The sequence below is a fragment of the Tursiops truncatus genome, chromosome 3 (genome assembly GCF_011762595.2).
Source record: "Tursiops truncatus isolate mTurTru1 chromosome 3, mTurTru1.mat.Y, whole genome shotgun sequence".
In the NCBI taxonomy this organism is placed as follows: Eukaryota; Metazoa; Chordata; class Mammalia; order Artiodactyla; family Delphinidae; genus Tursiops; species Tursiops truncatus.
The window spans coordinates 164,874,192-164,892,188 of NC_047036.1; the positions used below are offsets into that span (position 1 = coordinate 164,874,192).

At 39.2% G+C, this 17,997-nt stretch overlaps 1 protein-coding gene across 5 annotated transcripts; it reads left to right on the top strand.

Moving 5' to 3' along the window:
- Positions 1 to 822: 822 nt before the first annotated feature.
- LOC101333634 (uncharacterized) lies at positions 823 to 17,603 on the top strand. 5 transcript variants are annotated; one of them, XM_073803275.1, is made up of 6 exons: positions 823 to 1,110; positions 7,273 to 7,325; positions 8,211 to 8,337; positions 12,916 to 13,014; positions 13,403 to 13,586; positions 13,942 to 17,603. In XM_073803275.1, the coding sequence occupies exons 2-6, from the start codon at positions 7,278 to 7,280 to the stop codon at positions 15,398 to 15,400; spliced, it is 1,917 nt and encodes a 638-aa protein (XP_073659376.1). In that variant the 5' UTR covers positions 823 to 1,110; positions 7,273 to 7,277; the 3' UTR covers positions 15,401 to 17,603. The 5 variants fall into 5 exon arrangements, with proteins under 5 accessions (XP_073659376.1, XP_019788598.2, XP_073659377.1 ...); XM_019933039.3 differs by lacking the exon at positions 823 to 1,110 and adding an exon at positions 1,260 to 1,278; XM_073803276.1 differs by lacking the exon at positions 823 to 1,110 and adding an exon at positions 4,179 to 6,844.
- The last annotated feature ends 394 nt before the right edge of the window (positions 17,604 to 17,997 follow it).

Genomic DNA, 17,997 nt, shown 5'->3' on the forward strand with positions numbered 1-17,997 from the left:
TCCTCCACTCCATCACTTCTCATCTCCCCAAGAGTTTGGGCTCCTACCTCCTCTCTAGGTGTCCTCCTGGTGAGAAGCTCCCCTAAGCAGGGCCCAACGCCCATCTCGTGGTTTGGAGCATTCTTTTAGTAGGGTAAGCCATCTCCTTTGGGCTCCTAGGGAGGCAGGGATATAAACTTCCTTGACTTTGGTTACTTTAAGCAGTGTTTTAGTTGGGCCAACCCAAGGGTTGGGGATGGGGTCTCAATATCCCTCTGGGGAGCAGCGAGAATGATGCTGTCCTTCACAGCAGATCTGATTGGGTCACAGCAGAGGCGTGCTGGCTGTGGACAAAGATGCCTCCCCTAACTGTGCTTCGGAGACCGGCCTTGGCTTGCCATTTCTGCCTTATTGGCTAGTTAACCTGCTATAGTGGTCCCCAGGGATGAGGACATCGTCTTGTCTCAAAGTGCCCCAAATCACCAGCCTGACTGTGGGACCTCCTCTTGCTACAGTCCCACCCCTCGACCTGATCCCACCCTAAACTCAGCTCTTTGGAATATTCAACTAAGCCACGCCCCTAGGCCTGGTCGCGCCCCATCTCCGCCCCACAGGCCTAGTAAACCAAGCCCCGCCCATAGCCTGGTCCCGCTCCAGGCCCTCTCCAACCCCAAGTCCTAGGTTGACACAGCCCCAAGACCCAGTCGCGTCTCTCCGTGGAAGGAAACTAGTACTTCTCCTCCACTTGCGGCTGGAAGCTGCCACCGCCCCTCCCAACCCAAATTTCCCAGCTCCCGAGGCCCGGCCCCTGACGCTGTGCGTGGCGCAGAAACCGGAAGCAGCCGTGCACTTCTGCGCGTGCGCAAGCCGGCGGCCATGTCCCCTTGCAACCCCGTCTAAATCTGATGTAAATTTTAGCCTCGGTCCGCGTCCTACCTGGTTCAGCCCAGCCCGCCCCAAGTCTGGTGCGCGGGAGGTGGAGAGCTTGGCCTTGGGGTCAGAGGCCAAAAGGCGGCCGATTGGGCTGTGCCCACCGCTCCACGCTGGGACACCCGCGCCCGGGGCCTCCAGCAGCCGCGGCTGGTACCAAACTCACTGAATCAGGAACTCTGTGAGAGTCCAGCAGTCGGGGTGAGTCTGCTGCAGGCGAGAGTTGGAGAGCCATCCTCGTATTTAATCGGCCTCCAAAATCATCCTCTGCTCTCTTTCCAGAAAGGAAAAGCATCCCTGCCATTCGGGTTACGGGGACGAGAGTCTCAACCTCGTCTCTGCGCGGGTCTGTGGATTTCGGCTTGTTCTGTGAGAATGGGGTGACATTTGCCTAACTCCGTCCCCACCTCTCCCTTCCTGATGCGAGAGATACTATTTTTAACCTGTGATTTTTTTTTTCTCTTCCTGTGGGCATCAGTTTGCTACATTATATTCAGCTGCATAAAAGTGAACTGATTACTTAGTATCTTTTTAACCCCCCTTGCCAGTTGCAGCTCTAAATGTTAGTCATTTATCTGTAGATTTTTTTTGAATTTCACACCGAAAGTGTGATCATATGTCAGTTTCTGCGTTTTCTTTCTAATTTTGTGTACCTCATATTCTTTTTATTTATTTAGTGCGTTTGCCAGGACTTTCGGTTCAATGTAGAATAGCATTTAAGTTGCATCCTTGTCTTGTTCCTGATCCCAGAGGGAATTATTCTGCCATTTCACCATTAAATAGAATGTTTGCTGTAGGTGTTTGTAAATAATATATATTTTTTCTAATTAAAGCCTATTTCCCTCTAGTCCTAGTGGGTTAAATTATTATCATCAATGCATATTGATAGAGATCAGTCACTATTTTGTATCGAAGGGGATGAGTCATGTGATCTTTTTCTATTAATGTGAATTATATTAATCATTTTAATTATGTTAATCATTTTAACCACACTTCATTCCTAGGAGGAAATGAACTTATTTTGTGATTATTATCTTCATTATTCATTTCTGGACTGTACTAATATTTTAATATTTTGCCCTTGTGTATATGAATGAGATCTTTCATATATTTATGTACGTGTGTGTGTGTGTATACACATATATTTGAGTTTTGAGTACTTTTCTGGTCTTGGAAATACACAGGAAAACAGCACCCCCCCACCCCCCAAAAAAATGGAATTATGAATCCTTTACTTACTTGGTGAACCTGTCTGTAAAACAATCTGCAACTTCTGTTTCCTTTGTAGGTATGTTCTAAACTGCTAATTTTTTTCTTCAATGACTGGATGTAAACAGGTTTTGTGTTTATATTCATTTATTTATTTTATTTTATTTTTTGGTCCTGCAGCATGCGGGATCTTAGCTCCCTGACCAGGGATCGAACCCGTGCCCCCTGCGTTGGAAGCGCAGAGTCTTAACCACTGGACTGCCAGGGAAGTCCCTATATTTTTTAATTTTTTAAACATTTTTTTCACTTTATTATTTTTTTAATTGAAGTATAGTTGATTTACAATGTTGTGTTAATTTCTGCTGTACAGCAAAGTGACTCACTTATACACATATATACATTCTTTTTTAATATTCTTTTCCATTATGGTTTATCCCAGGATATTGAATATAGTTCCCTGTGCTATACAGTAGGATCTTGTTGTTTATCCATTCTATATGTAATAGTTTGCATCTGCTAACCCCAAACGCCTAGTCTATCCCTCTCCCACCCTTTCTCCCCCTTGGTAAACACAAATCTGTTCTCTATATCTGTGAGTCTGTTTCTGTTTTGTAGTTTCATTTGTGCCATATTTTAGATCCACATATAAGTGATATCATATGGTATTTGTCTTTCTTTTTCTGACTTACTTTACTTAGTATGATAATTTCTAGTTGTATCCATGTTGCTGCAGATAGCATTATTCCCTTCTCTTTTTTATGGCTGAGTAGTATTCCATTGTGTATATGTACCACATCTTCTTTATCCATTCATCTGTTCATGGACATTTAGATTGTTTCCATGTCTTGGCTATTGTGAATAGTGCTGCTTTGAACATAGGGGTGCATGTATCTTTTTGAGTTATAGTTTTCTCTGGGTATATGTCCAGGAGTGGGATTGCTGGGTCATATGTTAATTCTATTTTTAGTTTTTTGAGGAACTCTATACTGTTTTCCATAGTGGCTGCACCAACTTACATTCCCACTAACAGTGTAGGAGGGTTCCCTTTTCTCCACACCCTCTCCAGTGCTTGTTATCTGTAGACTTTTTAATGATGGCCATTCTGACCAGTGTGAGGTGGGGTACCCCATTATAGTTTTGATTTGCATTTCTCTAACAATTAGCATTGTTGAGCATCTTTCCATGTGCCTATTTGCCATCTGTATGTCTTTGGAGAAATGTCTATTCAGGTCTTCTGCCGTTTTTTTTTTTTTTTTTTTTTGGCTGTGTGGCATGTGGTATCTTAGTTCTCCGACCAGGGATCAAATCCGTGCCTCCTGCATTGGAAGTGTGGAGTCTTAACCACTGGACTGCCAGGGAAGTCCTTCTGCCCATTTATTGATCGGGTTGTTTTTTTGTTGTTGTTGAGTTGTATGAGCTGTTTGTGTATTTTTGAAATTAAGCCTTGCTGGTTGCATTATTTGTAAATATTTTCTCCCATTCCATAGGTTGTCTTTTCGTTTTGTTTATGGTTTCCTTTGCTGTGCAAAAGCTTGTAAGTTTGATTAGGTCCCATTTACTTTTGTTTTTATTTCTGTTGCCTTGGGAGACTGACCTAAGAAAACATTGGTACAATTTATGTTGGAAAATGCTTTGCCTATGATCTCTCCTAGGAGTTTTATGGTGTCACACCTTATGTTTAAGTCTTTAAGCCATTTTCAGTTTGTTTTTGTGTATGGTGAGAGGGTGTGTTCTTTTTTTTTAATTTTTATTGGAGTATAGCTGATTTACAATTTTGTATTAGTTTCAGGTGTACAGCAAAGTGAGTCAGTTTTATATATATGTATAGTATATATATATACTATATATATAGAGTTATATATATAGTATATATACTATATATATAGTATATATACTATATATATGTTATATATATATAGTATATATATACTATATATATATAGTATATATAGTATAGTATATATATACAGCATATATATGTGTGTGTGTATATATATATATATATATATATATATATATATATATATATACTCTTTTTTAGAGTCTTTTCCCATATAGGTCATTACAGAGTACTGAGTAGAGTTCCTGTGCTATACAGTAGGCCCTTATTAGTTATCTATTTTATATATAGTAGTGTGTATATGTCAGTCCCAGTCTCTCACTTTATCCCTCTCCCTCCTTGCCCCCTTGGTAACCATAAGTTTGTTTTATACATCTATGACTCTATTTCTGTTTTGTAAATAAGTTCATTTGTACCTTTTTTTAGATTCCACGTATAAGCAATATCATATGATATTTGTCTTTCTCGTCTGACTTACTTCACTCAGTATGACAGTCTCTAGGTCCATCCATGTTGCTGCAAATGGCATTATTTCATTCTTTTTTATGGCTGACTAATATTCTACTGTATATAGATATTCTAATATAGATATACTAATATTCTACTGTATATATATATATTCTACTGTATATATATATATCTTCTTTATCCACTCCTCTGTTGACGGACATTTAGGTTGCTTCCATGTCTTGGCTATTGTAAATAGTGCTGCAGTGAACTTTGGGGTACATGTATCTTTTTGAATTATGGTTTTCTCCAAATATATGCCCAGGAGTGGGATTGCTGGATCATATGGTAGTTCTATATTTAGTCTTTTAAGGAACCTCCATACTGTTCTCCATACTGGCTGTACCAATTTACATTCCCACCAACAGTGTAGGAGGTTTCCCTTTTCTCCACCGGCGAGGTTGTGTTCTAATTTCATTGATTTACATGCAGCTGTCCAACTTTCCCAGCTACACTTGCTGAAGAGACTGTCTTTTTCCCATTGTGTATTCTTGCGTCCTTTGTTGAAGATTAATTGACCGTAGGCGTGTGGGTTTATTTCTGGGCTCTCTGTTCTGTTCCATTGATCTGTATGTCTGTTTTTGTGCCAGTACCACACTGTTTTGATTACTGTAGCTTTGTAGTATTGTCTGAAGCCTAGGAGGGTTATGCCTTTCACTTTGTTCTTTTTCCTCAGGATTGCTTTGGCAATTCTGGGTCTTTTATCGTTCCATATAAATTTTAGGATTATTCTAGTTCTGTAATGTCATGGGTAATTTGATAGGGATGGCATTAAATCTGTAGATTGCTTTGGGTAGTATTGCCATTTAGCTTTATCTGATTCTGTTTAAGTTTTTTAAAATATTGTTAATTTTGTCACATACTCATTTTTTTCCCTAAACCTTTATGCTGTTCTTTTTCTGCCCTTATAAGTCAATGGTTACCCCATTGATACTGATTTTTCTTCTACAGGAATGGATGATATTTGTAAATACAATTAACCCTTGAGCAACATGGGTTTGAAATGCACACGTCCACTTATATGCAGATTATTTTCAGTACTAAATACTACAATACTACAGGATCAGTGTTGGTTGAGTCCTTGGGTACTGGGGGCTGACTATGAGTTATACTCATATTTGCTACTGCTGGAGGGTTGGTGCCCCAACCCCTGCAATTGTTCAAGGGTCAGTTGTATATAAATATATGTACCACACCAGCCATGGATTTCTAGTGTTATCTGAAACAGTTATTTTAATTTCCTGCTTCTACCCTGTCACATAAGTAGTCCTGATTTGCTAAAGATAAATATGTGTGTATCTCCTTATCCCTATAATGTGATGCATTTTTATATAGCATATACCACCACCTGATAATATTTTGTTAATTTAGTGGTCCTCCTTCAAACGATTATAAGACCCAGGCACTTTAGTATTTTTCTGTTTTGTTCAGTGCTGTGTCTCCTGTGACTGCACATAGTAGGACAGGGTGAATATTACCGAAATAAATATGAGATGAAGGAGCAGGAGGTCAGGGCCTTAAGGGAAGCATCCCTGCTGAAGACGTAGGGCTTAGTCAAGAGAAGGAGCTCAAAGATAAAACACTTGAATAGAATACTTCATTTGTCTACTCTCCATAGTGTGCCCAACAGGGTTCTAGGCCAGACCCTGGTAATGTTAGGGCATAAGGGCCTCACTGACAACTAAATTGTAGGGTGTATGTTCAGAAATACACTCATTGGGCATTTAGGCTTTGAAGGTAAATACAGCTGCATACACACAGCTCCTCAGAAGCTTTCTAATTGAGTAGCATTGAGCACATAGTTAAGTGACTCTTTCCAAGATTCTTCAACTATAAACTGGTTTTGATAGGATCTGATTTGCAGAGTTTCTATGAATAATCTTTTTGCAGAGGTATAGGCATCTCTTTGCCAAGTCATTCTCATATCTTGGTTGCTTAAATGGAGCATGTTAGTAAAGAATGTTACAGTTTGTATTGGCTTTAAAATACATACTTCATCCACGGCAGTGGAAGAAACTGTTGCATTTTCGTTATTTGAAATTTGTGCAGTAGTGCTACAGATATCACTGTGAGAGATGACACACACTGCTAACTTCACTCCGAGTGTTCTTGTTCTGCTGCTGCTGTACCTCCTGTACAATTCCTGCAGAATTGAGTAGGAGAAGTCTTCTCTTGCCACCTGCATGTGGAATTCAGTCAGTTGATGCTCTTTCTCAAAAACCAGGTTTTGGGGACCCTGCAGCCCTTGTGGGAGAGGGTCTAGTAGTCAGGGACTGAGGAGTAATACATGTTAGCCTGCCAAGCAGTACAGAAATAAATATTGGAAGTGGAACCCCCGGAAGTCTGGCATACAGGTCACACTTTCCTGGATTTGAGATGGTGTGTATATTCTTACTATTGAAGGCATTCTCTGATTTTTTTTTTATGTTTTCATTATTATGGTCAAATTGACAGTTAAATTTTTTTAGACTACAGTTAACTTGCTTACAAAATGGGACTCTTAACCTGTTTTTTTTATGATCTACAAGAACCAGAGGACTGTTTTATAGCTCTAGAGGAGATAAGATTGCTCTAACTTCTTCCCCCCTCCCTCTATTTTCTTACAAGATTGATGTGTGTTTGCTTGGGTGTCTTGGGGCTATGCATGTCTGTGTGTGTGTGTGTTTTGAGGGGAGTGATCACTCCTAACAGATATGCTGCAAAATCCACAGTCTTGATTATGGAAATTGTGGGGAGACCCAGATTCTCGTGTCTTCTTTCTCCTGCCTCAGCTCTAACTTCTCAATACTCTGTCTTTCTTCATGAAGGGAACATGGAGGAAGAAAGAACAGCTGCTGAGTTACAGAAAAATATGACACAGGTGAGTAAGAGCTAATAATTCTCCAAAAGAATATTTCAGTTCCACCGGGCCATCGATCTCCTAATTGTTTAGAGCAGGGGTCAGCAACCTGTTCCTGCATTGGGCCACATAGTAAGCATTTTAGGCTTTGAAGGCCATAGAGTTTCTGTTTTACTCAGTTCTGCCATTTTAGTGTGAAAGCAGCCATATACAGTGGATAAACAAATGTTTTATTGTGTTCCAATAAAACTTTACTTACATAAATAGATGATAGGCTGAATTTAGCTCATGTTGTATAATTTACAGCCCCTGGCCTTGAGTGCAAGAAAATGTGGCCGGCTGTGGGCCTGGGTTGAATGTTGTGCTTCTTGCAGACTCCTGGGCCCAAGGTTTGTGGGGAATGAAAAAAAAAAAGGAAAGCTCTCTGTCCCTCAGTGTGTTTTTATTCATTAAAACCTCATCCAGATTTGACCCAGTGTTTCGTGTTGTGCTGGTTGCTGTGGTGGGATATAAGGAAGCAGTGAAATTGTTTCTGTAACAAGGAATTTTTGCTGGTTTCAATGTAGAAATTATTATTTCATTTCTAGAGCATTTCATTTCTGCTAGATCCTCTGGATGTTCTGGATTATTGTAAGACTGGAATTGGTCACCATCAAACTGTGGAAAGATAAATTTATTGTTTCAAAAGTGTTGTTAAATCTGTGAGAAAATTTGATCAGTCAGGATGCTTATGTAGAATGAAGAAGATCTGATGACTGAATCCTAGGGTAGATGTTGGGAGAATAGAATCTTCTGAACTTCCTATGAATTGATTCTCAGTTCCTCAGTATTTCCAGCCTCATTCATCCTCCTGCACACATTGGGGGAGTTGGCACTTTTCTGAACAAAATATGTGGAATGTTTTAGGAACCAGTGGTCTTTGAGGATGTGGCTGTGGACTTTACCCAGGAGGAGTGGGCTTTGCTAGATCTCGCTCAGAGAAACCTCTACAGAGATGTGATGCTGGAAAACTTCCGGAACCTGGCCTCATTAGGTAAGGGTGGCAACATTCCTTCATTTAGTCGTTTAGAAAACAGTTTTATCTTACTAATTGACTTTGTTCTAGGATTTGGGTTGAGGAATTGGAATAAATTGGTAAATAAGACAGACATGGTCACTGACCCCAAGGAACTTACAGTCTAGTGGGTTCACCATGAAAATAAACAATAACAGTGCATATTGTTGAAATATTCTACCAGTATAAAACAGCAACAGAAAAAGAATCAGTGGAAATCTCCTTATCCATTCTGACACTGGCACTGAATGCAGACTTTTCATTTCATCCAGTGTTATAAAGATGCTGTTGGTCTTATTTTTCTTCATTCAGTCATTCTTTCATTCATTAAGCATTTTTTTTGAGGGTGAACTCTATATCAAACCCTTTTGAATGTATACTATAAAAAACAAGATGTGACTGTATTCAAAATGCTTAGGTATAATGGGCAAGAAGATAAATATGAAATTAAGATTAAAAAAGAAAGAAAATAAACATGTATTGAACTGACTTTCTCTTTTTCTTGTGGTTGGAAGCCTCAAGGCTTATTAAGTGTAGAAATTGTGGGCACAGACTTCGGGGGTCACTTTGGGGCACAGGGAGAAAATTGGTGGTTTGGGACCTTTTGAGAATTTTACAGCGTTAGTGCCCTGTACCCAGAGACCACCAGTTAAGCAAGTTGGGTTTGTTACTTTGAGCAGTGAGGGAGAACACATGCCATGGGGAGCCATGGCATGTCTCAGAAAGAAGGTGTTAGAAAGTAAATATTATAGGATTTGTGTACTTAGGTTGAATGACTTGGGGGTAGGTCTGTGGAAGCAGGCTGTATTGGTTTCCTAGGCCTTCCATAACAAAGCACCACAAACTGGGTGGCCAAGAACAACAGAACCTTATTCTTTTAAATTTCTGGAGGTTGGAAGTCTGAAATCAGGGTGTCATGACCCTTCCGAAGGCTCAGGAAAAATCTCTCCTTGTCCCCTTCCTAGCTGTTGGTGGTTGCCAGCAATCCTTGGCTTGCAGCTGCATCACTCTGATCTCTGCCTCCATCTTCACATGGCCTTCGTCCTCTGTCTCTAAGTCTTTCTGTCCTTGTAAGGACGCCAGTCATTGCATTTAGGGCCTACCCTAATCCAGTATAACTTACCTTAACTTGATTATATCTGCAAAGACCCTATTTCCAAATAAAGTAACATTCTGAAATTCTGGGAGGACAGGGATTTTTTTCTCAGTACACTTTATTTTTCTTAGAGCAGTTTATAGGTTCACAGCAAAATTGAGTAACAGGTACAGATAGATATTCCCCATATACCCCCTGTCCCCATACACTCACAGCCTTCCTACCAGAGTGGTATATTTGTAACAGTTGATGAACCTACACTGACACATCATTATCACCTTAAGTCCAGAGTTTATATTAGTGTTCACTTTTGGTGTTGTACATTTTAAGGTTTGGACAAATATATAATGACATATCCACCATTATATTATCATAAAGTAGCTTTACTACCCTTAAAAATTCTGTATCCCCTTCACCCCAATTTATCTCTCCTTCCCCACAACTCCTGGCAACAACTGATCTTTTTACTGTCTCCATAGTTTTGCCTTTTCCAGAATGTCAAGTAGTTGGAATCACACAGTATATATATATATATAACCTCTTCAGACTGGCTTCTTTCACTTAGTAATATGCATTTAAGGTTTTTCCACCTCTTTTCACGGCTGGATAGCTCATTTCTTTTTAGTGCTGATTAATATTTTATTGTCTGGATGTACCACAGCCTGTTTATCCATTCACCCACTGAAGAACATTTTGATTGCTTCCAAGTTTTGGCAATTATGAATAAAGCTGCTCTAAACATCCACATGCAGGTTTTTGTGTAGACATGTTGTTAACTCCTTTGGGTAAATTCTAGGGAGTGCAATTGCCTGTCTGTATGGTTAAGAGTATGTTTGGTTTCGTAAGAAACTGCCAAACTGTATTCCAAAGTGACTGTACCATTTTGCATTCCCACCAGCTCCACATTCTCAAAATTCTTTGTTGTCAGTGTTCCGGATTTTGGCCATTCTTATAGGTGTATAGTGGTATCTCATTGTTTTGATTTGCATCTTCCTGATGACATATGATGTGGAACGTCTTTTCATATGCTTATTTGCCATCTGTGTATCTTCCTTGATGAGGTGTCTGTTAAGGTTTTTGGCCCATTTTTTAAATCGGGTTGTTTATTTTCTTTATTTTTGAGTTTTAAGAATTCTGTGTATATTTTGGATAACACTTCTTTATCAGATATGTCTTTTTCAGATAATTTCTTCCAGTCTGTGGCTTTTTATTCTCTTGGCAGTTTTTTCTCAGAGCAAAAGTTTTTAATTTTAATGAAGTCCAACTTGTCAATTCTTTCTCTCATGAATTGTGTCTTTCAGGTCATTATCTGTTGACCTTAAAAATAAGATAGTTATTTTACCAACAAAAATGGTTTATTTGGGCATAGCAGAGGAATTGCAATTTAGGACAAGAAAGCTATAACAAAAGCCATAGGCAAGTCCAAAAAACAAGGGAGAAGAACATAATTTTATAGAGAAAAAGGAGGAATTTGGGAGAGGTTGTTTTGGATGAAAGTCTATTGGAGAAAAATGAGAATTCAGGGTGATGATTGTTTCATATTGGCTTAGTTGCTGGGGTAGTTGATTTCTTATAGGGGATGCAATGTACATCTTTTCCTGTCAGGATTATAACTGGTGATTCTTGATGATTCTTTTTTTTTTTTTTTTTTTTTTGGTACACGGGCCTCTCACTGTTGTGGCCTCTCCTGTTGCGGAGCACAGGCTCCGGATGCGCAGGCTCAGCAGCCATGGCTCACGGGCATAGCCGCTCCACAGCATGTGGGATCTTCCCAGACCGGGGCACGAACCCGTGTCCCCTGCATTGGCAGGTGGACTCTCAACCACTGCGCCACCAGGGAAGCCCTGATGATTCTTTTGTTGGAGTCTGTAATCGACAATTCTTCCTGTAATTTGTTTTTTTATAAATTTATTTATTTTTGGCTGCATTGAGTCTTTCTTGCTGCACGTGGGCTCTCTCTAGTTGCAGTGAGTGGGGACTACTCTTCGTTGCAGTGCACGGGCTTCTCATTTTGGTGGCTTCTTGTTGTGGAGCATGGGCTCTAGGCACATGGACTTCAGTAGTTGTGGCACGTGGGCTCAGTAGTTGTGGTTTGTGGGCTCTAGAGCACAGGCTTAGTAGTTGTGGCACACGGACTTAGTTGCTCCATGGCAAGTGGGATCTTCCTGGACCAGGGCTCGAACTGGTGACCCCTGCATTGGCAGGTGGATTCTTAACCACTGCGCCACCAGGGAAGCCCTCTTCCTATAATTGATGTCCTGTGCAACTGCATGAAAGCTTCTTCTTCCAGCCTCTCAACTCCATTTTAGTGAAGTTTCCCCTGATTAATTTTCACCTATCTAACAAGTCATCGCCAAATCTTAGGTCACCTACATTTTTTCCTATGTTATCTTCTAAGAGTTCTATAGTTTTATGTTTTACATTTAGATCTGTGATCTATTTTGAACTAAGTTTTTACTCCCTATTGATGGGGCCCCAACTTTTCCTGAAGCTTTGGATGCCTCCCCCTGTATTTTGAGTTAATTTTTGCAAGAGTGTAAGGTCAAGATTCTTTTTTTTTTTTAATGTATGTTGATGTCTAGTAGTTATTTTAGCACTGTTTGTTGGAAAGACTATATTTTTCTCCATTGTATTGCCTTTGCACCTTTGTCAAAGATAAGTTGACTATATTTATGACTATATTTATATTGACTTATTTATGGACTGTATTCTGTTCCATTGATCTGTTTGGACATGAATTTTTTTTATATTATGCTGTCATTTATTTATTTATTTTTATTGGAGTAGAGTTGCTTTACAATGTTGTGTTAGTTTCTGCTGTACAGCAAAGTGAGTCAGTTACACGTATACATATTTCCACTCTTTTTTAGATTTCCTTCCTATTTAGGTCACCACAGATCATTGAGTAGAGTTCCCTGTGCTGTACAGTAGGTTCTCATTAGTTGTCTATTTTATACATAGTAATGTATATATGGACATGAATTTTTTAGGGACACCATTCAACCCAGTCCCTAGGTGTTCACTTTAGATTGGATGCTGACAGAAATCTGGATGCAGGGGAAATTCTATTAGTATTTTGTGGATGGCACAGTGACATTTTTTGTCTGTCCCTAGGCTAAATTATGAAGTAGCCTTATTTTGTTTCATCTTATCATGGTCTCAGAGTAACCTTGTCTGAGATTGGTATTCTGAGATTATTTATCTTCAACAGGAGAACAGTATGTCCTGCCTGTGAATATTGGACCAGTTTCTAATAATACTGAGGTTTAGGTGTGAATGTCAGATCAGTTCTAGACATCACACCACCCCGTCCCACCTTAAAAAAAAAATTCAACATTTTGTTGCAATTAAGCTCCTACTTGCTTTAGAGTAACAGAAGAGCAAAGTTTTTGCCCTATCTCATGGAAATGTTTATGGTTCCTCATTGTTTTCCCTCATGATATACCTTTCCACATGAACAGGGTATCCACTACACACACCCTATCTGATCTCCCAGTGGAAACAAGAGGAGGACCTGGAGATAGCAGAGAGAGGACCCACCCAGGGGGAGCATCAGGAAGGCAAGAATCCTTGGGAGAAACTGACTTGGTTGGGGGATATTACATTTGGAAAAATCAAATAAAAGCAAAGTGAAACTTTGCCATGTCTGAGGAAGCTGATCTTCCACAGATACCTTCGATTACTATTTTGACTTTTCATCAGTCCTTGTTCTTGGGAAAGCCCATATTTCCTCTTTGTAATGTACTATTCGGTCATGTGCATTTTACCCAGTTCCTTTTTGTTTTGCTCCCCTAGGAATACCCTATTTATGTTACCATCAGTCTCAATCTTTGTGGGATTATTTCTTAATTGCTTTGCCATTTTGACCCTGTGCTTATTGGGAAAGTCCTGAACCAGCCACACTGCCAAAAGTCCTTCTTTCATGATGCCTTTACTTTTTTGTTTCAGGTTTTGAGACTCAACTTAAAACTAATGAATTAGTCGCCGCACAAGATATTTATGGAGAAAAAATATCCAGTGAACAGAATGTAGTAAGATTCAAAAGGAGTGCTTCCTCATTGTCCATTTTACACAAAAGCTGGGAATACCATGGTTTTGATTATCAGAACAAAAACCATGAGAGACATTTGAGGTGAGTGCTATTCATATAAGAAAGAGTAGTGTCTCAGGAGAGAATCTTAAAATGTCACGAAATTAAAAAAACATGTATATAAAACTTGGTCAAAAATTGTGATTTCATATGGAATTTTCATAAGATATTTTTTCCACAAATGAGACTGAGCTCTTCCATGTTTGACACATAATTCATTTGTAAGCAACCATCAGAAAAACCCCATAAGCCAAAAACTCAGTGATAATATTGGCTATCGTAGAGCCCTCTGTGAGAACTTTCAGCTTATCATTGGACAGGGAAGGAAACAGATGTAGTCACTGAAAATGGTAAAAATTTACTTGCTGCTAATAATGTGATTTTTATTTTTTAAAAGAAGTCACATGGTGGAGAACATCTATGAACATAACGAAGAAAATCAGTGTAGACAAACTTTCAGCCATATCTCAAATCTTAATATACTCAAGAGAACTACTGAAGTAAAAGCCTTTGAATGCCAAGAGTGTAAAAAGGCCTTCACAGATCATTTATCCCTTAAGAATCACATAAGGTCTCACACTGGAAGCAAACCCTATCAGTGTAAGGAATGTGGGAAAGCTTTCCATTTTTTTGCTTGTTTTAAGAAGCATATGAAAACTCCCACTGAAGAGAAACCCTATGAATGTAAGGAATGTACCAAAGCCTTCAGTTGTTCTTCATTCTTTAGGGCGCATATGAAGATTCACACAGGAAAGACAAACTATGAATGCAAGGAATGTGGGAAAACCTTTAGCTGTTCTTCATCCCTTACAGAGCACAAAAGAATTCACAGTGGAGATAAGCCTTATGAATGTAAGGAGTGTGGGAAAGCCTTTAGTTGTTCCTCCTCACTCTCCAAACACAAAAGAATTCACAGTGGAGATAAGCCATATGAGTGTAAGGAGTGTGGGAAGGCCTTCAGTTCCTCTTCTCACCTTATAATACATATAAGAATCCATACTGGAGAGAAGCCTTATGAATGTAAAGAGTGTGGGAAAGCCTTCAGTGAGTCCTCAAAGCTCACCGTACATGTCAGAACACATACGGGAGAGAAACCCTATAAATGTAAGGAATGCGGGAAAGCCTACAATTGTCCATCCTCCTTAAGTATCCATATGAGAAAACACACTGGGGAGAAACCCTATGAATGTCTGGAATGTGGAAAAGCCTTCTATCTTCCCACTTCCCTGAATACACATGTGAAAAATCAAAGTAGAGAGAAACCCTACGAATGTAAGGAATGTGGAAAAGCCTTCAGTTGTCCCTCGTCCTTTAGAGCACATGTGAGAGATCACACTGGAAAGGTGCAGTACGAATGTAAGGAATGTGGGAAGGCCTTTAGTCGTTCCTCATCCCTCACCGAACACTTAAGAACTCACAGTGGAGAGAAGCCTTATGAATGTAAGGAATGTGGGAAAGCCTTTATTAGTTCCTCCCACCTTACGGTACATACAAGAACTCACACTGGAGAGAAACCTTATGAATGTAAGAAATGTGGAAAAGCCTTCATTTACCCCTCAGCCCTTAGGATCCACATGAGAACGCACACTGGGGAGAAACCCTATGAATGTAAGGAGTGTGGGAAAGCCTTTCGCCATTCTTCATACCTTACTGTCCACACAAGGATGCACACTGGAGAGAAACCCTTTGAATGTCTGGAATGTGGGAAAGCATTCAGTTGTCCTTCATCCTTTCGAAGACACGTAAGAAGCCACACTGGTGAGAAGCCCTATGAATGTAAGGAGTGTGGGAAAGCCTTTGTTTGTCCCGCTTACTTTCGAAGACATTTGAAAACTCACACTAGAGGAAACATATAAAGTAAGGAATAAGGAAATGTCTGCAAGGCTTTTTCAGATCTTAGCACGCAAGGTCTCACACTGTGGAGACACCCTGTGAATGTAAGAAATTGTCGCTCATCGTTTTGAAGACTTGAGAACTCACAACTAAGAGGAACCCTGTGTATGTAAATCATGTGGTAACACCTTCATGAACGTCACTTACTGTGTTCTAAGAAAATTCATACTAGAAGCAAAGATTGGTGCCTCATCCTTAAAGTGGACTACTGCTGGCTTGTTGATTTCCAGTTTTAATTTTCTGATGAATGTTTAAGGTGATAAATTTCCCCTAATACCTTTCAGCTGTAGCTGCATATGTTTTATGAGGTGCTTTTGTTTTGGTTTGGATGTAAATGTTATTCCCATTACAGAGTTTTTTGGACCCATCGGGGAGTTGAAGTGTATTTTTTTGTATGCAGGCATGAGTGGTCTTTTTTTATTATTATTATTAGTTTCTAATTTACTCTCATTGTTCTCTAAGTATGCAGTCATTGTGGTTATCAACACTTCGGTATTTGTAATTTCTTTTGTAAATGGTAATTTCATTTTGATCTAGTATGGCAGAAACTGGAAATTGCCTACCCAATATTCCCCCACCCCCCCCTTTTTTTTTTTTTGGCAGTACGCGGGCCTCTCACTGTTGTGGCCTCTCCCGTTGCAGAGCACAGGCTCTAGACACGCAGGCCCAGCAGCCATGGCTCACGGGCCCAGCCACTGTGCGACATGTGGGATCTTCCTGGACCGGGGCACGAACCCATGTCCCCTGCATCGGCAGGCGGACTCTCAACCACTGCACCACCAGGGAAGCCCTACTTGTCCTTTTTTAATGTATGTGTATCTCTGTCTATATCTAGTTACATACATATACGTAAAATATGTTATAATACACGTAAATTATGTGTATTTTATATATGTGTGTGTGTGTGTGTATTGCAGATAACTTTTCCCAGTCTCTGACATGTCTTCATGCTTTTCATTTTTGTAAACTATAAAGGGAATTTATTGGTTTGATTACTGAAAAATCCTTGGGTATAAGTAACTTCAGAGGTGGCTGGGTCCTGGACCTAAAAAGATGTTATCTGGATGAGTTCTGTTTCCATGTCTTGTCTGTGCATCATTCTGCATTAGCTATTCTTCCTTGTGGGCTCTTTTTCTTCACAGTGGCCCTCAGAAGATCCAGGCTGCTTCCTTTCTGGGTTGAAGTCTCAGGGAGAAGAGAGTGATTGTCTTTCTGAACAATTCCAATATGACTATTACAGTTAAATCTGATTGGCTCACTTGCCAACTGTGATCGAATCACTGTGGCCAGAGGAATATAATTCTCTGGTTTGTTTAGGACTGGCTCCCATACTCATCCAGAAAAAGAGAGTGGAGTCAGTCCTAACTGAATCATAGGGTCCTGGCAATTGTGATGTATATGGCGAAGGGAAGGAGGCAGCAGGGGCAGGTAGGGTGTAGAAATAGAGGCAATAATAACATCAGCTAGCACAATATGCTCATTCTGGTCTTAGCAATGGTAGGGAACTATGAAGTCTGGGAACTCTCAGCCAAGGCTAAGTAGTTCTAGAAATCCTTTCAGAAAGGTTTGATTCCATCTGTTACCATCTCTTTAGATTGCTAAGATGGTTTCTCAATCTTTACTTGGCTTTTCAGTATTTTTGGATATCCGGTAGCAAGAGCCTTCCAACTTTTTTATTCATCAGGATTGTCTTCCTTCTCTGTTCCTGATTTGATTCTATATTAATTTTAGATCTTACCAATTTTCACAAATCTTCTGGGACTTTGCTTGGGATTGCATTGACTTTAGAGAATAACCTGAATAAAATTGACATCTTTACAATACTGAGTCTTCTAATTGATGAACATAGTATAATTATCCATTTATCTAGGTCGTCTTTAATTCCTCTTAACAGTGTTTTGTAGTTTTAATTGTAGAGGTCTTGAAGTAACTTTAATTTATTTCTAGGTATGAGATATGTTTTCCTTTGTAAATATTTTTATTTATTTTTCGATTTTGGGGGCTAGCACATAGGATTGCAATTTCTTTTTGTACATTGATCTTTTATCCATGATATTTATAAATTCAATTATTTATTCAAATAGTTTATGAATTATTTTGGATTTTCTGTGTATACAATCCTGTCAGTGCCAATAAAAGAAAGTCTTACTTGATTTCTAAACTTTACCTTTTATTTTTCTTGCCTCATTGCTTTATAGTGATAAATAGAAATGGTAAAAATGAACATCTTTGCCCTGTTCCTGATGTTAGGGGAAAGTATTCTATATTTTACCATTAAGTAAGTATAATAATAGTTGTAAGTTTTTCATAGATAACTTTTTTAAATGAAAGGAATTCTATTCCTCGATTATCAAAAGAGTTTTTTTAATCATCAATGATATTGAATTTTATCTAGTGCCTTTTCTGTCTATGTCAGAGTCTTTAAAAACTCCTTTGGTCTCAATGTGGTGAATTACTACATTCCTTGATTTTCAAATGGTAAAACAAGATGTATTCCTGGAATAAACTATACTTGGAAATGGTATATGTATTAGCTTATTAGCCTTTTCATTTTGCTAGA

Coding starts and splice junctions, on each gene's coding strand:
- LOC101333634 (XM_004330297.4), top strand. CDS start 7,077: ATGTGTGTTTGCTTGGGTGTCTTGGGGCTATGCATGTCTGTGTGTGTG. Junction 8,338..12,915: donor CCGGAACCTGGCCTCATTAG/GTAAGGGTGGCA, acceptor CCACATGAACAG/GGTATCCACTACACACACCC. Junction 13,015..13,402: donor CCAGGGGGAGCATCAGGAAG/GCAAGAATCCTT, acceptor TTTTTGTTTCAG/GTTTTGAGACTCAACTTAAA.